The following is a 20,947-nucleotide window of genomic DNA, read 5'->3' as shown; positions in this document are numbered from 1 at the left end:
AGCTAGGCACTGCAAGGCCTGTATTCACCTCTACATCACCAGAAGAAAAGAGGAGGAGTAGTAAAAGGGTACGGCTAAAAGCAATGAGAATTGGTCGTCTAGAACGTCTGGAACAGAGCGTAAAAGGAGGTTTCTGTTTCAATTGGCCCAGCGTCGTCCGGGTTAGGGTTTGGCCGGGGTAGGCCGTCATTGTAAATAATAATTTGTTCTTAACTGACTTGCCTGTTTAAATAAAGGTAAAAAAAAACAGTTATTTTGTGCTTTAACGATGGCACCTCTTCAGACGGTACTTAACTCCACATTCTCGCAAGATGCCGAAATAATAAATCATATTTCTCCGCTCCTGTTCCTGAGTCAATTCACATTGTGTATAATTTTACTGCAAGAAATGCTTAATTCTGCAGGAGTTAATATTAAGAGTGTGACAGAAAAGTCCGTCACTGGCCGCAGGCAGCGTTTGGTACACTAACACACACACACACACACTCATCGCCCCCTCCCTGCTCAGTTATCAGCTACGTTATAGCAATGTGGGTCGACACAGCGAAGTTAACTTCTATCTTAGTACATACATTACACACTTTATTCTTACCGCCAGTAACAGTTTGTTATAGTATAAACAATATACAGACAAGCGTTCATGTTTTATTTAAGCAATGTTTATTGTACTTATCAATGTTATGATGAGCACGCTGTTTGTTTCTGTTCCTCTCTCTCCGTCTCTGTAGCTTCCGGGTATGCTGAGATAAGGACCAGAGCTATGGCAATCGGGTTGGCTTTGTAGTGCCTGTCCCGAATGGCTCGTTTATGGGAATGGGCGTATTAGAAGACACCGTGTCAGTAGTGATGGGATTTTGTAAATGTGTTATATTGGATCATGATAAACAGATTTCAAAGGTGCAATGTATATAGTTCATGATATGTTTAGCTGAGTGAAAAAAATGTAGGCTTTGATGTTGGTAATTGCTTAATTAATTTAAAGTGTTTGGTATGTTCTGATGGGAGGAGTTTCCCCTACAAAAGTAGCCTCAGTTCAAAGGGAGGGCCATTTTGATTGAGCTGTTGTTGGGTCAGTATTGTTTTTAAGCAGTCCCATAATGTATATCTTCGGTGGCAGTACTGTTTTTCTCTTATGGAATCACTATGTAAATAAACACCCTTGCGGCTCTGCAGTCGTTTTAATTTGATAGCGGTTCTATTTTTCAGTTTAGCCTTCTGGCCTACTCTACACGACAAAGACGGAGTTTATCGACCTACAGTTTGGTTTCCAGATTTCAGTTTCCATTTAACCCGTCTGAACAGTATGCTACTGTTCCCTTGACGTATAATAGTTGTCACGCCTACTCCTGCTCCCTCCTGGGCTTGATGTCGCCAGTCTACTACTAGTCCTGGCAACTAGTCCTGGCAACCCACATTGCATACCTGGCAATCATTGCTCACACCTGCTCCCCATCGTTAAGCACACCTGGGCTTCATCACCACCCTGATTACTCTCCATTCATATAGCCCTCACCAACCTCAGTCATCAGGCAGTATTAGTTCTGTTTTCATGTAACTCTCTATGTTCGTTATTATTAAACTCACCATCTGCTTCCTTACTCCCTGCGTCGTCATTACAAATAGGCCTATTTTGAAGTCCCCGTCTTGTGACTGTCAAATGTGTATAGCGTCTCACAAATTACACAACTCTGCTATCATCCTCCTTTTCCACTTCACCCAATTTTCCTGAACTTTTCTCTCTCCATTCTCTTTATTTTTAACTCTCCATTTCGCAGCTTTTCTCTCATTAAATTAAACTCTGACGTTGTCCTTTTTGTCTCAGTGGATCGACTTAAACTTTCTGCCTGTTCTCAAAAGTGATTGTGTAGGCTATTTGGTGCAGGTAAAGTTAGGCTCTGAAGCATAGACTTAAGCACTAATGCCAGATAGCCTTAAAATAATGAAAGAACCTCAATGTAGCCTATAGATATAAATTGCACAAGAATGATTTATGGATTTAAAAAAATTGATTATCTTTATTCAACCCACCCGCCCTTCACCCACACAGTATTTCATGACCCTAAACCCATCCGCCCCACGGGTACTGCGGGTTATGATTCAACCCGTGCATTACTATCATAAATACAGAGTAAATAGAATGTGTGTAATGAAGAAATGGTAATTGCATGGTAAAAAAAAAGTGTACATGCAATGCCTCTATATAAATCGTCTATTTATTTCAGCCTCTTGCTGACCCCCTCTCTCCCTCCCTGCCTCCTTTCAGGGCAATGGAGGCTGACCAGCTGAAGCAGGACTTGCAGGAAGCCAGGGACTCTGAAAGGAGGGCCAAACACAAGCTGCTAGAGATCACCAGCAAGTCTACCTACTCGGTAACAGCCTGGATACACACAGGCACACATGTTTGTGCGCTCGCGCGCACACACACACACATTCACAAAAATGTGATTGCATAAGGGCAGGCAACACACATATCCTCCTACACAAGAACAGCTCTTACACTCAGAAATCCATCCACGGAAGGATGCAACCCACACACACCCGCTTACACAACAGCCAACATACACTTACAAACCCGCCTACACATCAACCCAGCTACACAAGTCTACTCTCTCCCACACACACACACACACACATATATATACATATATACAGTGCCTTGCGAAAGTATTCGGCCCCCTTGAACTTTGCGACCTTTTGCCACATTTCAGGCTTCAAACAAAGATATAAAACTGTATTTTTTTGTGAAGAATCAACAACAAGTGGGACACAATCATGAAGTGGAACGACATTTATTGGATATTTCAAACTTTTTTAACAAATCAAAAACTGAAAAATTGGGCGTGCAAAATTATTCAGCCCCTTTACTTTCAGTGCAGCAAACTCTCCAGAAGTTCAGTGGGGATCTCTGAATGATCCAATGTTGACCTAAATGACTAATGATGATAAATACAATCCACCTGTGTGTAATCAAGTCTCCGTATAAATGCACCTGCACTGTGATAGTCTCAGAGGTCCGTCAAAAGCGCAGAGAGCATCATGAAGAACAAGGAACACACCAGGCAGGTCCGAGATACTGTTGTGAAGAAGTTTAAAGCCGGATTTGGATACAAAAAGATTTCCCAAGCTTTAAACATCCCAAGGAGCACTGTGCAAGCGATAATATTGAAATGGAAGGAGTATCAGACCACTGCAAATCTACCAAGACCTGGCCGTCCCTCTAAACTTTCAGCTTATACAAGGAGAAGACTGATCAGAGATGCAGCCAAGAGGCCCATGATCACTCGGGATGAACTGCAGAGATCTACAGCTGAGGTGGGAGACTCTGTCCATAGGACATCAATCAGTCGTATATTGCACAAATCTGGCCTTTATGGAAGAGTGGCAAGAAGAAAGCCATTTCTTAAAGATATCCATAAAAAGTGTTGTTTAAAGTTTGCCACAAGCCACCTGGGAGACACACCAAACATGTGGAAGAAGGTGCTCTGGTCAGATGAAACCAAAATTGAACTTTTTGGCAACAATGCAAAACGTTATGTTTGGCGTAAAAGCAACACAGCTGAACACACCATCCCCACTGTCAAACATGGTGGTGGCAGCATCATGGTTTGGGCCTGCTTTTCTTCAGCAGGGACAGGGAAGATGGTTAAAATTGATGGGAAGATGGATGGAGCCAAATACAGGACCATTCTGGAAGAAAACCTGATGGAGTCTGCAAAAGACCTGAGACTGGGACGGAGATTTGTCTTCCAACAAGACAATGATCCAAAACATAAAACAAAATCTACAATGGAATGGTTCAAAAATAAACATATCCAGGTGTTAGAATGGCCAAGTCAAAGTCCAGACCTGAATCCAATCGAGAATCTGTGGAAAGAACTGAAAACTGCTGTTCACAAATGCTCTCCATCCAACCTCACTGAGCTCGAGCTGTTTTGCAAGGAGGAATGGGAAAAAATTTCAGTCTCTCAATGTGCAAAACTGATAGAGACATACCCCAAGCGACTTACAGCTGTAATCGCAGCAAAAGGTGGCGCTACAAAGTATTAACTTAAGGGGGCTGAATAATTTTGCACGCCCAATTTTTCAGTTTTTGATTTGTTAAAAAAGTTTGAAATATCCAATAAATGTCGTTCCACTTCATGATTGTGTCCCACTTGTTGTTGATTCTTCACAAAAAAATACAGTTTTATATCTTTGTTTGAAGCCTGAAATGTGGCAAAAGGTCGCAAAGTTCAAGGGGGCCGAATACTTTCGCAAGGCACTGTATAGATACATGTATATATATATATATATATATATATGTGTGTATATACAGTGGGGCAAAAAAGTATTTAGTCAGCCACTAATTTTGCAAGTTCTCCCACTTAAAAAGATGATATAGGCCTGTAATTTTCATCATAGGTACACTTCAACCATGACAGACAAAATGAGAAGACAAAAATCCAGAAAATCACATTGTAGGATTTTTAATGAATTTATTTGCAAATTATGGTGGTAAATAAGTATTGATTAAATACTTTTTTGCCCCACTGTATATTATACACACACATGTACGCATTAGAATAAGATGGACATGTACAATATCCTTGACACATGCTCCAGTTTTTATCTTAATGTTAGCCTACATGTAAAAGCATAAAACAATTTTTGTGTATTGATATTCTAGTTTGTCCCTTTAGGGCACCTGTAACGCTCCCCTGCTTACGTACTTAGGAATGTGTGGAATGTTTTGTCCTATGAAATGCATTAAACAATGCCCACTATAGTTTCTACTGTAGTGACCTGTCCTTATGTTCGCTATATAAGTAATACAGTGTGCTATACAACAAAACTGGCGACAAGGAAGAAATGTTTTCACATTTGCATTCATTATTTTTGGCAAAAAGTCAGTTTAATTAGTTTTCTTGCTGTAGAAAGATGCAAAGAAAATGTGGAGCTAGCCAGTCGAGTGACGCTACCTAGCTTCCGATGTCACAGCAACGAGAGCCTCGAGAGGGAGAAAGTGGAGTTACTGTGAGTGGAAAAAAAGGGGTCTGGGAGTACGGGAACGTCTAAAAAGTGTGAAAGAAAAATAATAAACTGAAATGTCAGCACTGGTTGGATATATTGGAACATTTAATGAATCTGTAGAACAATGGAGTTCTTACAAAGTTTTGAGTACTTTGTGTTAGCAAATTGAATTAAAGCAGAAGTAATTGTGCCAACATTTGACTATTATGGGAGGAAAAACATTAAGCCTACTTACGCCTAAAAAACCTGGTGATAAATCATATGATGGGCCTCCCGGGTGGCGCAGTGGTTAAGGGCGCTGTACTGCAGCGCCAGCTGTGCCATCAGTCCCTGGGTTCGCGCACAGGCTCTGTCGTAACCGGCCGCGACCGGGAGGTCCGTGGGGCGACTCACAATTGGCCTAGCGTCGTCCGGGTTAGGGAGGGCTTGGTCGGTAGGGATGTCCTTGTCTCATCGCGCACCAGCGACTCCTGTGGCGGGCCGGGCGCAGTGCGCGCTAACCAAGGTTGCCAGGTGCACGGTGTAGCCATCCGGGTTGGATGTGCGCTGTGTTAAGAAGCAGTGCGGCTGGTTGGGTTGTGTATCGGAGGACGCATGACATTCAACCTTCGTCTCTCCCGAGCCCGTACGGGAGTTGTAGCGATGAGACAAGATAGTAGCTACTACAACAATTGGATACCACGAAAAAGGGGTAAAAAATAAAAATAAAAAAATCATATGATGAAATTGTGTCTACCTTATTGCAGAGATATTCAGATTTCATAAGAGAAATCAAGAGGAAGGGGAGTCAATCTCAGTTTGTGGCTATATTGAAACAGTTATCTGAACACTGTGAATTTGGGCACTGAGTGACACTACGTGATAGGTTAGTGTGTTACATGCGCAGCGAAGCAATTCAGAATAAAGCTAATTCCGTGGCTGACGTGAGTAAAATATTGGCTGGTGTGTTTACGGACATATTCAATCGCTGCCTATCCCAGTCTGTTGTCCCCACATGCTTCAAGATGGCCACCATTGTTCCTGTATCCAAGAAGGCAAAGATAACTGAACTAAATGACTACACTCACCGTAGCACTCACACTCATTTTTCAGCACTCACTTCTATCATCATGAAGTGCCTTGAGAGACTAGTCAAGGGTCATATCAACTCCACCTTACCGGCCACCCTAGACACTTCAGTTTGCATACTGCCCCAATAGGTCCACAGACAATGCAATCGCCATCACACTGCCCTATCCCATCTAGACAAGAGGAATACCTATGTAAGAATGCTGTTTATTGACTACAGCTCAGCATTCAACACCATAGTACCCTCCAAGCTCATCAAGCTGGAGGCCCTGGGTCTCAACCCTTCTCAAACTAGACACACTAATGTACTTGTCCTCTTGCTCAGTTGTGCACCGGGGCCTCCCACTCTATTCTGGTTAGAGACCGTTTGTGCTGTCCTGTGAAGGGAGTAGTACACAGCGTTGTATGAGATCTTACATTTCTTGGCAATTTGTTGTTTCTGGCCATTTTGAGCCTGTAATCAAACCCACAAATACTGATACTCCAGATACTCAACCAGTCTAAAGAAGGCCAGTTTTATTGCTTCTTTAATCAGAAAAACAGTTTTCAGCTGTGCTAACATAATTGCAAAAGGGTTTTCTAATGATCAATTAGCCTTTTAAAATTCTAAACTTGGATTAGCTAACACAACGTGCCATTGGAACACAGGAGTGATGGTAATAATAATGGGCCAAAAAAACAAGGACATTTCAAAAACAAGGACATTTCGATGTGACCCCAAACTTTTGAACGGTAGTGTATATGTGTTACTGCTTGACTAAAACATTCTCGGGTCGACCAGTCGACTAATAACGAGAGAGAAAGACGACTTCCTTAAAAGATTGAACATTTAGTTCTGACTAACCTCCGACATTGGGGCAGAATACACCCAGGGTTAAGTCTGGGAACTGAGGCCATCTACCTTCTTTGCCTAGTTCAGAAAAGGTTATTATGAAAAGTTCCTTTATTTACATTAAGAGAACTGTTATGTTAAAAAGAAAATAATATGCAAAACAGTGAATATTAACTTTTTACTTATGAGGCATCAAAAGTAAAGGGAGAGGAATATGTTGTGCATTGATATTCTAGTATGTTCCTTTATTCCACCTGTAACGCCCACCTGATTAAATACATTGGAATGCTTGGGATGTTTTGTCTTGTGAAACGCATTAAACAATGCCCACTTTAGTTTTACTCATGTCCTGTACTTACAGTATATTAGTTGTATAAGTAATACAGTGTGCTATACAGCAAATTTTGTCATTGATGCAGCGGCATTCACATCCAAATCTCTTTACATTAAATGACTGACTTGTGTAGATGAACTCATCACCCTTCCACCACTTAGATGTACAGTAGCTAGTCCACCTCCAGCACAGTAGTCTTTACACTCTGCCTGCCTGCCCGCCCACAAGAGAATTGTGTTCATATATTACATCACTTCTCAGTGTTACAGAGTACAGTACATACAGTACAGTGCCTGTATTCAAAGAGTGTCTCAGAGTAGGAGTGCTGATCTAGGTTCAGGTTTTCCCTCTTATTAATTATAATCTAAAGGTTAAACTTATCCTAGATCATCACTCTTACTCTGAGACACTTTATACAGTGGCTTTCGAAAGTATTCACCCCCTTTGGCATTTTTCCAATTTTTTTGCCTTACAACCTGGAATTAAAATATATTATTTAGGGGTTTGTTTCATTTGATTTATGTGACATGCCTATATGTTTTATTGTGAAACAAACAAGAAGACAATAACAACTGGAGTGTGCATAACTATTCACCCCCCCTTTGCAGCAATTACAGCTGCAGGTCTCTTGGTACAGTATATCTCTATGAGCTTGGCACATATAGCCACTGCGATCTTTGCCCATTCTTCAAGGCAAAACTGCTCTAGCTCCTTCAAGTTGGATGGGTTCCTCTGGTGTTCAGCAATCTTTAAGTCATACCACAGATTCTCAATTGGATTGAGGTCTGGGCTTTGACGGGTGACGAGTGTTGCTTTAGCAGCATGCGTAGGGTCATTGTCCTGCTGGAAGGTGAACCTCTGTCCCAGTCTCAAATCTCTGGAAGACTGAAACAGGTTTCCCTCAAGAATTTCCCTGTATTTAGGGCCATCCATCATTCCTTCAATTCTGACCAGTTTCACCATCCCGGGGGGATTAGAGGTGTTGGGTTTGTGCCAGACTTAGCGTTTTCCTTGATGGCCAAAAAGCTCCATATTAGTCTCATCTGACCAGAGTACCTTCCATATGTTTGGGGAGTCTCACGCATGCCTTTTGGCAAACACCAAATGTGTTTACTTATTTTTTTCTTTAAGCAATGGCTTTTGTCTGGCCTCTCTTCTGTAAAGCCCAGCTCTGTGGAGTGTACGGCTTCAAGTGGTTCTATGGACAGATACTCCAATCTCCGCTGTGGAGCTTTGCAGCTTTTTCAGGGTTATCTTTGGTCTTTTTGTTGCCTCTCTGAATAATGCCCTTGTCTGGTCTGTGAGTTTTGGCAGGTTTGTTGTGGTGCCATATTCTTTCAAATAAAAATCTATTTAAATTACAGTTTGTAATGCAACAAAATAGGAAAAACGCCAAGGGGGATGAATACTTTTGCAAGGCACCGTAAATGGGTCTTTCTATAAATAAAGCGACCAATGTGACATCAGGGTCAAATTTTCAAAATGGATAGATATACATTTAAATATGATTTTGTTGCTGAGAAGCTCTGGCGTTATACATTTTTTCCCGCTGCTGTAGCTTTTTTGCCTTCTCACAGTCACCTTGAAACGTTCCTCTTTTAGTATACTACAAGCAAGGGACATCTCATGTCTGTTTTATTGTAGTTTTGTCCTTTGTTTAATATGTCCTCAATTTTTCTCCCCGCTCTGCTGAGTATTTTTCTCCGCTCATACAGGAGTATAAATATACATTTTTATTTTAATACTGATTTATCAGGAGGTGCTGCATCACCCCTACTTCCTGCGACTATGCTTATGCCATTATGTAACTTTGAACTTGTAACATTTTATTGTAAATACGGCACACAAAATCCAATCAAATGCATTAAAGTGTATTTTAAAACTGTCTAACAATGTATTCTGGAAGGCTATGTACAATTATAATAATATCATATACTGTATATTAATCATAAATAAAGGACAACAAATCGGCCTATGGAATACTTTAGGAAATGTTCCCCCAAAAATCAGATTTTCCCTCTAAAAATCACATAAAAAAAAAAAAATGCTTAAACCATATCAGTAGACCCACTGAGTAAAACAAATGTATATAATTGGTGTAGTTCCCCTTTAATTCAATTATGCGCCTTGCAAAAAATGCTGTTGTTCCCCTTTAATTCAACTGTACACCTTGCAATTGACTGTTTCGCTAGGGTGTTTGTTGGCTACTAGACATGTGATGGGAGAGTTTGCAAAATGAACGCCCACCCAATTGATACCATTCTGCCAGTTCTTTTTTAATTGCAGTCTACGTTCAATTGGGAATGTTTTTTGGGAAAGCCTTTAGAAGTGTATGTTTTGTATGCACATTGCACTCATGTTGTGCATGACGATGGCTGTGCATGACGATGGCTCTACCACACAGACTCTGTCTCAGACACTGTCCCATCACAAGTCAGCTAGCGTTCCATCGCCCATCACTTTTTCTCATGAACTTTACACTATCTGCTCAATGTAACAAATCTGCCATAAGTCAAACAGACAACTAGACTACAGCTGTCATTGAAATCTTACCTCAAGAATCCTCAGGAATAGACAGGCTATTTATCTTGACCCCGTAACAACACACACACAAACGTTGTCAATCCTTGAGATCAACATTAATTCCAACACTTTGGCTGTTGTTCAATCGCCTGCCATATCACACAAGCTCTTTATCACTTGATTGTCATTCAGAAAAATCTTTCCTGAATCAGCGGATGTAGTGTGAGAATGTTCTCTCGTAACTTAACAGCTAGACCTCAAATGCGCATCAAACAACTATTATGGATAATTATTGAAGAACCCTGTTAATGACAGAATGTATTTGAGTTTTGTTAATCATCTTTTAAGTTGCTCTTTCGGTTAGAAGCATTAGAATTTGCAATCTCCAGCATTATTTTGGATATGTGTGCCCATGAAAACTGTTTTTACACCGTAACATAGAAAGATATGAAATGTTACGAGGTTACAGTGCACTTCCCAGATCTCCATACAAAAAGTGTCCGACAGCAAAATCCAGTTCTTTTACAGGATCAAGTTCAATGTGTAATTACATTTTTAAATGCTTGGAATATGATATAACGACAAACAGTATCATAAATGCAAGGAAAGATAGGTAGTGTTTTATGTAACACGATTAATTAACATCCAATCACATTAACCGTTAATCTCTCACGGGAAACCTTCACTCTTGCGCAGTCATTTAGAAACCAAACATGACCATTTGAAAAATAAGCCACGGGAGTTGTTTGAGCGAGAAAAAAGACGACTGTCGAGTCGTAAAAGCTAAAATTATAAAAGCAACAGACACCATTAATAAGAAGGGGCTTGAAGCATCTTATATGGTGAGCTATCGACTGGCTAGGACAGGCAATCCCCATACTATTGTGGAGTACTTAATTCTTCCTGGTGCCGCGGATATGGCTGGGACAATGCTGGGGGAAAAGGCCCAAAAAACTATACAGACAATTACTTCATCAAACAACACTGTTTCACGACGCATCAATGACATGGCAGGAGATGTTTTGAAACAATTACTGCTTTGCGTACAAGCCAGTGAATTCTACAGCTGGATGAGTCAACAGACGTGGCTGGCCTGGCACAGCTCCTGGTATATGGCTGGCCTGGCACAGCTCCTGGTATATGTCCGTTACGTTTATGGGGAGTCAGTTAAGGAAGACATGCTCTTCTGCAAACCACTGGAAACCAGAACAACATGAGAGGATATTTTTAAAGTACTGGACAGCTTTGTGACATCAAATGGACTTTGGTGGTCAAGATGTGTTGGTATCTGTGGTGCAAAAGCCATGACAGGGAGACCTAGTGGAGTGGTAACACACGTGCAAGCAGTTGCTCCCGATGACCACTTGGATATGCTGCAGTATTCACCGAGAGGCTCTTGCTCCCAAGGGAATGCCTGACAGCATGAAAGACGTTTTGGACACTACAGGGAAAATGTATAACTTTGTTAAAGCAAAGCCCCTGAACTCTTATGTATTTTCTGCACTATGCACTGATATGGGCAGCGACCATGTAAGGCTTTTACAACATACAGAAGTGCGCTGGTGGTCAAGGGGCAAAGTATTGACACGTTTTTTTAAATTGAGAGATGAGCTTAAAGTTTTCTTTACAGACCATCCATTTTCACTTGTCTGACCGCTTGCATGATGACGAGTTTATCACACGACTGGCCAATGAGTGGTGTTTTTTCTCACCCGAATGACCTGAATCTAGGATTACAGGAACTATCCGCAACTATATTCGATGTGCGGGACAAAATTGAGGCTATGATTAAGAAGTTGGAGCTCTTTTCTGTCTGCATTAACAAGGACAACTCACAGGTCTTTTCATCATTGAATGTTTTTTTGTGTGCAAATGAACTCATGCTTACAGACCATGTCAAATGTGATATAGCAAAGCACCTGGGTGAGCTGGGTACGCAATTACGCAGGTACTTTCCCGAAATGGGCGACACAAACAACTGGATAAACGAATCCTTTCATGCCATGCCTCCAGTCCACTTATCAATATCTAAACAAGAGCGCCTCATCGAAATTGCAACGAGTAGTTCTGTGAAAATGTAATTTAATCAGAAGCCACTGCCAGATTTCTGGATAGGGCTGCGCTCAAAGTTTCTTGCCTTGGCAAATGCAAATGCGCTGTTAAGTCACTGATGCCCTTTGCAACCATGTACCTATGTGAGAGTGGATTTTCGGCCCAGTAGCAGAGTTAGGAGACGAGAAAACAGCCCTTGCTTTAATTGCCTATTGAAAAGTGATTATAAACTTTATTAGATTTATAATCAATAGCATAACTGTTATGTGCCTGGCTTTATAAATCATCCATATATATCTAAAAAAAAAAAAAAAAGACAGATTCTGTTGCCTGTTTGAGTGTATGTTTAATATCTTACTGACTCCGTGAGCACCAAGCCTCACGCAACCACATGTCGGATTAACAAATTCTGCTGTTTTTATTCTTTGCTATGCTGTAATAAAGGCTTTACACTTTTGTTAGATTAGCCTCTCTTTTATTATTTATAATTTAGTTATTGCTATTTACACTTCCAAATTGTCAGAAATTATATTCATTATAATAATAACCCTATTTTTTTCCCTTGATATCCTTCTTATTGTTATTATTATGATCATTATTAGGCTAAGTATAGCAGCCTGGTATCACCACCGTCGGAATGCAGGCCTAAGAGCACATCCTGTTTAGTCTTAATACCGTATTTCAATACTTACAGTAACTTTTCAGTCAGAAATGGCTGTAATTATGTTGCAGCTTCAGCAACACGGACAGCGTGATACACACTGTTGATGTTCTGTGGCACTGCAGCAGGGAGTAGAGAGCGACAACGGGTGCTAGTCCCTCACTGTCTTTTTTTTTAACACAGCGCAGCAAGTCTGAGCCAGGCCCGGCACAATCAAATCAATTGCTGTCGGACCCGCTCTCGTAATTTATGTTATTTCATCAAACATTTTGCTTAAAGCATCAGACAAGCTCAGGGCATATAGTTGATTTGACTAATGCATTCTAGGGTATTTTGCCACCGTCACCATTCCGAAGTGTGTTACGTGTGTCTGCGCTCATATCAAAGTATTCATCCGAATCTGTCACTCCATCCCTCTCTCTGTCATCCTGTTCTTCCATCTATCTTCTCCCGTCTACTTCTCTCTCTCTGTCACTCTCTTCTGCTGCTACTCACTATCCCCCTCTCTCATTTTATATTTTCTTTCTCTTCTCCTGTCTCCTCACTCACTAATTTCCCTCCCCTCCCCAACCCACCCCTCTACCTCTCTTTCTCTCCTCCTCCCAGCCCTCGGCCGTCCCAGGTGATGCGATGCCTCCAGACCTGAGCTTCAGCAGAGAGAACCTGAGCTTCGACTTCAAAGACACAGACATGAAGCGCCTCTCCATGGAGATCGAGAAGGAGAAGTGCGTGACTGACCATTTCGCTCTCTCTGTCTGTCTTCTCATCCTTCTCTTTCTCTCTCTATTGCTCTCTCTCTCTTCTCTCCTCTTTCGAGAAAGATAAGTGAGTGACTGACCACCACGCTCCATCCTGCAGCATTAACAATCAGATGTACACCACTATTACAGACTTGTCCCTCTTTCCGTCTCTGTTCTATTCGTCCCCGTCTCTCTTTCTCTCTTGCTCTCTATCTCGAGGAGCTGGCTCTCTTTCATTGCCTGACTTCATCCAATCAGATGTACTTACTCTACAGTAACCTTCCCTCTCTGTCCTGTATTCACCTGTCACTTTCTTCTCTCTGTCGCTCATCTTTCTCCATAGCTCTCTTTCTCTCACTCTTTCTCCCCCTTCCCCTTCTCGGACTGCCTGTCGTCGTCTTTGTCAACCGCATCTCCTGCTCTTGCTCTGTCGCTCTATCCGACTCCCTGTCTAATTCTCTCCATCTTTTAATCCCTCTTCTCCCATCTCTCAAGACGGAAAAGTGAGTCACTCACTGGCCACTCTCTCTGTCCTGCCACCTGACTTCATCCAATTAGATACTGATTGATTGTACACATGTACAGTACACCACAGAATGAGACATGTCCCGTGTGCTCTATCAGGCGTTGAGCACGGAAATGTCATGGACCGTGACTCATGGGGGTACAATGTTGACGCATTCCAGTCAGAAGCACTCATTTTATAATTAATGGATATTATAGTGTACGAAAATGTCACAATACATTTATATTTGTTTGTAAAGATGTGGCACAGATTGTACTAGTTCATGATATTTAAGTTCTGAAAATAATGATGTAGACATGTTGTTTTATCACTCGTCTTGTTTGTATATCTATAACTTCATGTTAATCAATGAAATTCAAGCAGCTATTCAAGATTTTACAACCGTTTTTTTGTCATATTCATGAATCAAAATGACAGATTGTCACATGGGAAGACTAATAACTCAACAATTTTTATCTGTGGAGGTCTTGGTCAGGATTCTATTCATTAGGGCAGAACTAATTCAAAACATTGTGGAACAGAGAACGGGAAGAAAAAAAAAATCGTATTCTTAAGTTTGGATAATACTTTCTTGTTTCGGCCTGTATGACCCAGGTGGAGGATTGTCATTCTTATTTCTGTGGTCCTCTCAGGGTGGAGTATATGGAGAAGAGTAAGCACCTTCAAGAGCAGCTGAATGAGCTGAAGACAGAGATCGAGTCTCTGAAGCTGAAGGAGCGAGAAACGCCCCTGGATATACTCCACAACGAGAACACTGAGAAGGGCACCAGCAAGCACAGCAACTTCAAAAAGGTAAGCCCTATAACTCCTCAGACAGACACACACGCGCACACACATACATAGGATTCCGTTCTACACAATCGTCATAAACACCTAACACTAAGAGAGGCACCAGCTAGCACAGCTACAGTGATGTCTGTCGCGAACTTATCCAGTGTCAATGACACATGCATTGGTGTATCTCACACAAACAATTGTCATACAGACTTCTCACATCACTCGTTACAGACTGCTCCCACACACCTCATATAGCCTACCACTCAAACACCACACACTTGCATATCAAACATAACCGTTAGATAACCGTCTAACTACTTTCACATAGAGATTTATTCTGCTATCATCAAGAGGAATTAACAAATTAAGCTCACAACCTGAACCGTTATCTGCAACCCTCAGATTCTTCGCTAAATCTGTAAAACCATTGAGGTGAGATGTGAGCTTTGGCACATCCATACAAAATGCCTCTCCCTCCCCCTGCCACCCCTTCTGTCTCCGTGTGTAAAATAAACTTGTTTGAGTAGCACTAATTGATTTTAGCACTGCGATCAGTCATTGGAATGGATGGGAACACCTTGGGTGTTCTGAGCTTTAGCTGGGCTTAGTCACTGCTTGTTTAATTGAACTGGGGCCAGTGAGCAATACTCTTTGTGTTGGGGACTGAGACTGCACTGCCATTGCAGTGTGGCTCTCTGGTATGTCTATCTGTGTGTTTACCCTGAGAAAAATAAGGGGAGGCTGCGAAGGGGTGAGGAGAAGAGAGGAAAGGGTGCAGACAGGTTGAGAGAAGGTGGGAGGAGATAGGGAAGGAGGCAGAGAAGGTAATGGAGTAAAGGGAGGGAGGCCCGGAGTCGACAGGGACCACTGATTTAGGGGCCCTATAAAATCAATTATTTTTTGCCTGATTAAGTTTTTTCTCAAATTCTGTTTTCTCCGTTTTGTTTTTCCACGTTTCAATTTCCCCCTGTTTTTTTAAATGATTTTTGCTCTCACAATCACACTTATTTAATAGAAAAGCAACTCAATTGGATGTTCTAAGTCCACAATAATGCTTAAACCACATCAAGAGACCACTTTTTAGGTCTGGGAATAATTTTGGACAATGTTATTTTTGGGTGTAGTTACCATTTAACTCCAGTGCAGCACCTAGCAAGAGGCTGTTGTTTAGCAGTGTTTTGGTGATGGTAGAAAACAAAAACAAATACCCACTGGATTAATGCAAATAATCCTGATATCATTCTGCCAGGTACGCATCGTCTATTTTGTAGTTAACATTTAACTGAGAGTTTTTTGCGAAAGCCTTTCCATCTACCAGAAGAAATGTCATTAGCATCATCGCTAACGGCTACACAAAGTACTGCACATTCACAGACCAAGGGAATTTTCACTGCCTCTTCAGAAAGTTGCAGGAACTATCACTAACCAAGTAACAGCATACTGTATGAAAAAAATCTTGACAGCTGTGATGGAAACAATTTTATAAATGCCGCCATACAATTTTTTTCGTTCGACACGGTGGGATCTTTTTGTGTCGGTAAAATGAATCATGCGAGAAATGGTGGTGGAAACACCTTTATGCGCAAATATTCATATAATAACACATATTGAAGTAAACTTGGAGTCACGCAATGATATTGTGTGTGTTCCTCCCACTACGACTCTGTAAACCATGCAGTTTATTTGGCTACAAATGAAATAAGTTACGATGAACTTCACACGGTGGGTTTGGGAAGAGTAGCTAGGAGGTAAAGATTAGGTGGATTTTCTTAGGCTGGCACACAGCTATGGACTATGTCGTGATTGAATAGATAAAAGGTCTTTATTGAATAACCTTTAGAGAATATTAACTGGCTCGACAAGGCTTACTTACTCTTCAACACTCTTAAAACTAATATTATATTTTTGCGAAATGGCTCATTGTAAGTATCTGTATTAATATCAGCATGATGACTAAACAGAGGAAATGGAAAATACAATATGGTGACACACACACACACACACACACGCGCGTTATGCTCTTCTATCCTTGTGGGGACCTAAAATTAATGTCCATACAAAATTATGGTTTCCCTAACCCCTAACCTTACCATAACCTAAACCCTAACCTAAGCATAAAATAGCATTTGTCCTCATGGGGACGTCTCCACGAGGGATCATTTTCCTTGTTTTGCTATCCTTGAGGGGACATTTGGGGATTTTAGGTCCGCGCAAGGATAGAAGATGATAAACAGAGACTGTGCACATCCATTTTTCTCCCTTATATTGTATATTTTGGTGAGCTTGAACACCCGTGTCTACAGATTTAGCTAACAGTTTAGCACCAATAATGTTTTCCAACCCCCCCGACTCTAGTATTTAAGCTGGCAGTCCCCCTGATAAGCTGGAAACATCCAGTTTTCAGGGGAAAAAGAAGAGTCTGTGATGCGACTTCCACTTTTGGACGTGTGCCTCTCTATTTACAGTCCCCAGAAACTCCCCCGACAATTTCTCTCTCTCGCCATGACCAGAATGCGGGGCATCCTTTCAAGTGTTTATTTTACGCCTGTTACATTAGGTTAATGGGGGACAGGAGGAAAAAACATTTTCTGTTTTACCTGACTGAATTAGGTTTCAGTTTGTAGAGGTTTTAGGGGGGTTTTAGGGGGTTGTTAAAATTTAGATAAGATAAGGTGATATAACTCATAATCACGCATTGATATCAATGGGATATTTGTTTGGAGAATTGAGTTAAAGTACATGCACAAATCTCAACTTTGCATTCATCCCGTAGTGCTTCAAACCTCCACCACTTGCTGCTCCCTCTGATATTTTTTATTAGCCGACTCCAATGGCGACAGCTCGTCTTACTGGGGTCCGACACACAACGAAAAAGACATTACAGACAAAATACTTTACAATTTACAGTACATACACACAAAAAGTAGGTCACATGGGGGAGAGGCGTTGTGCCGTGTGGTACTCTCCCAAACTTCTGAGACAGTTTCAAAGTATATAGCAGAGGTAGACTAGAAAGACATGTCAGTCATCGTGACTCCCTTAGATCACAGTCAGAACTGTGTATTTGACAGGACAAGAAAATCATGCCCATTAAGTGTCCGGCAAGACGACAGCGCTCTCTATTCGATTTGTTCTCCCCATAATGCCTTTAAACGTTGAAACTTGTGTTCAACTAAGGGAACCAGGAGTAAACAAGTGTCTAGATTAAGTCAGGATTCTAAACGTGTCAGCGTTCCATAAGGATATGGTCGGGGTTCAATCAAAATAACAAACAAACAATGACTTCAACATCAACGTGTTCTGTCAGAATGCTGAATGTAAACACAGACTGTCAAGAAGGTGAGGTGGTACATGCAAAAGCATTATCCTGGGTGGATAATGTCACCTCACAAACAGCCACATTGCCAGCTAACAAGTCACTTCTAGTATCGAAAAACCTGTCCAAGTCTGTTTTTGTCAATGGATATGGCACCTTTACAGTCTTTGCCACTTTGAAACTAACTCCAGCTGCTATTTCATGTGTGACATAGCACTGTTGTACAGCAGTAGAACTGATCCTGGTAAGATGTTTATGGTGTTTTGGAGATCTAATGAATGTATTTTTCTCTTACAGCTAACTCTACAGAGCACCAAGACCAGAGTGGCTTACTTTGAAGAACTATAGATGTCACCAGGGATGTGTGTGTGCGTGCTTGACTGTGTGTGTGCTTGCTTAACTGTGTATGCGTGCTTAACTGTGTGTGCGTGCTTGACTCTGTGCGTGCGTGCTTGACTGTGTTCGTGCGTGCTTGACTGTGTTCGTGCGTGCTTGACTGTGTGCGTGCTTGACTGTGTGCGTGCGTGCTTGACTGTGTGCGTGCGTGCTTGACTGTGTGCGTGCGTGCTTGACTGTGTGCGTGCGTGCTTGACTGTGTGCGTGCGTGCTTGACTGTGTGCGTGCGAGCTTGACTGTGTGCGTGCGTGCTTGACTGTGTGCGTGCATGACTGTGTGCGTGCATGCTTGACTGTGTGTGCGCGCGCGTGTGTCTGTTTGCGTGCGAGCGCGTCTTTTTGCGCCCACGTCCGTGTGCGTGCACGCGTGTCTGTGTGGACATGTCTCTGGAGAAACTTTATCACTACAGTACATTCCATACTACGTGGCCTTTGGCTCCATTTGCTGGGAGATACTCACCACAACTGCGGTCAAACGATGGACCACTGCCTAGGTCAAAACTAATTTCAGAACTGGAGTTTAAATACTGTATAGGCCAAGAGAGACAAATCATGAGTTACACTTTCATTTACATTCCACTACTTCTTACCTGATATTTACCTTAAAATAACCAAACAATACTTACAATAACTACAGTTTGTGTTATTTGTGTAACATTGAAACGAACATACTGTTCACCATTCACTAGCAGGTAGGTAAAGTATGTTTAATTATGTATCAGTATCCTTAACACTCAAATAAGTTATAAGGTAAATACCACTGAAAGGTAAATACCACTGAAAAATTACAGTAAAATATTATCAACTCGTATCACGTCACCTCAAGCCTCTGACTGCCGTAAGTGAATTTCTGTATAGGTGTTCTCTACTACGAAGGTACCAAGTGCACTATATTCTGTTCTACCCTTTAAAAGCAGAGTGGAATAGCCTTTGAACTCAGACTGGGTGAAGATGAAGGAATGGTAAGAGTATTACAGTACAATAATCCGGTGTACTTCTAGCACAGTTTTCCTGAATCTTGATACTGGGGACCCACAGCGATGCACATTTTTGTTGTTTTGCCCTAGCATTAACACGCTTCATTCAACTAATCAGCTCCTCATCAGTGCTTAGATTAGTTTATTCAGTTGGGATGGGGCAAAAACGAAAATGTGTGGGGTGAACATTTTGAATCCCCATGACCAGGATTGGGAAACACTGATCTAGGACATCGTTGGTACTTTTGGGAAAAATGTTAGGGTTATGTTTATTGTTTTGCTCTTTGAACAAACTTGAGTTTGCATTCCATTGTATTGATCTAATACAGTGCACTCTGAAACGGTTTGCATATTTTGTTACATTAGACTTATTCTAAAATATATTAAATAATTTTTTTGCCTGATCAGTCTACACACAATACCCAATAATGACAGAGAAAACAGGTTTGTATAAATGTTTGCTAATGTAAATAAGGTATTTCTGTGTTTTTATTTGTAAAAGTATTCAGCCGGTTTGCTATGAGACTTGAAATTGAGCTGAGGTGCATCCTGTTTCCGTTGATCATCCTTGAGATGTTTCTACAACTTAATTGGAGTCCACCTGTAGTAAGTTCAATTGACTGGACATGATTTGGAAAGGCACACACCTGTCTATATAAGGTCCCTCAGTTGATATTGCATGTCGGCGCAAAAATCAAGCCATGAGGTTGAAGGAATTGTCCGTAGAGCTCAGACACGATTTTGTCGAGGCACCGATCTGGGGAAGGGTACCAAAAAATGTCTGCAGCATTTAAAGTCCCACAGAACACAGTGCCCTCCATCATTCTTAAATGGAAGAAGTTTGGAACCACCAAGACTTCCTAGAGCTGGCCACCCGGCCAAACTGTGCAATCAGGAGAGAAGGGCCTTGGTCAGGGAGGTGACCAAGAACCTGATGGTCACTCTGACAGGGCTCTAGAGTTCCTCAGTGGAGATGGTAAAACCTTCCAGAAGGACAACCATCTCTGGTGAAACTAAGATTAAACTCTTTGGCCCGAATGCCAAGCGTCACGTCTGCAGGAAACCTGGTAGGTTCCCTACGGTGAAGCATGGTGGTGGCAGCATCATGCTATGGGGATGCTTTTCAGGGACTGGGAGACTAGTCAGGATCGAGGAGAAACATGAACGGAGCAAAGTACAGAGGTCCTTGATGAGAACCTACTCCAGAGCGCTCAGGAACTCAGACTGGGGTGGCGGTTCACCTTCCAACAGGACAATGACCCTAAGAACACAACCCAGACTACGCAGGAGTGGCTTCGGGACAAGTCTCTGAATGTCCTTGAGTGGCCCAGCCACAGCCCGGAATTGAACCTGATCTAACATCTCTGGAGAGACCTGAAAATAGCTGTGCAGTGACGTTCCCCATCCAACCTGACCGAGCTTGAGAGAGAATGGGAGAAACTCCCCAAATACAGCTGTGCCAAGCTTGTAGCGTCATACCCAAGAATACTTGAGGCTGTAAACAATGCCAAAGGTGCTTCAACAAAGTAAATGGTCTGAATACGTAGTTCAGTTTTCAAAATGAAATTAATAAAAAATAAACATTTGTCAGCATGGGGTATTGTGAGTCGATAGTTTTTTTCCCCCATTTTAGAATAAGGCTGTAACATAACAAAATGTGGAAAAGTCAAGGGGTCTGAATACTTTCTGAATGCATTGTTGTGTCTTATCTGTGAAAACAGTTTATTTTCTTGTTG

At 41.6% G+C, this 20,947-nt stretch overlaps 1 protein-coding gene across 3 annotated transcripts in view; it reads left to right on the top strand.

Annotated features, from left to right (window-relative positions):
- Window positions 1-19,682, top strand: part of nf2a (neurofibromin 2a (merlin)) — a 61,537-nt gene extending 41,855 nt beyond the window's left edge. For 2 of the 3 annotated variants that reach the window (XM_021606583.2, XM_021606584.2), the window contains 4 exons: window positions 2,264-2,369; window positions 13,087-13,205; window positions 14,379-14,538; window positions 18,137-19,682. In XM_021606583.2, the coding sequence (XP_021462258.2) occupies window positions 2,264-2,369; window positions 13,087-13,205; window positions 14,379-14,538; window positions 18,137-18,187 (436 nt within the window). In that variant the 3' untranslated portion in view covers window positions 18,188-19,682. Of the gene's footprint in view, window positions 1-728; window positions 1,948-2,263; window positions 2,370-13,086; window positions 13,206-14,378; window positions 14,539-18,136 lie in introns of those variants that run through there. The other variant, XM_036980165.1, reaches the window with a different exon arrangement.
- The last annotated feature ends 1,265 nt before the right edge of the window (window positions 19,683-20,947 follow it).

The sequence above is a fragment of the Oncorhynchus mykiss genome, chromosome 6 (genome assembly GCF_013265735.2).
Source record: "Oncorhynchus mykiss isolate Arlee chromosome 6, USDA_OmykA_1.1, whole genome shotgun sequence".
In the NCBI taxonomy this organism is placed as follows: domain Eukaryota; kingdom Metazoa; phylum Chordata; class Actinopteri; order Salmoniformes; family Salmonidae; genus Oncorhynchus; species Oncorhynchus mykiss.
This window is presented reverse-complemented; position numbering and strand designations above follow the sequence as displayed.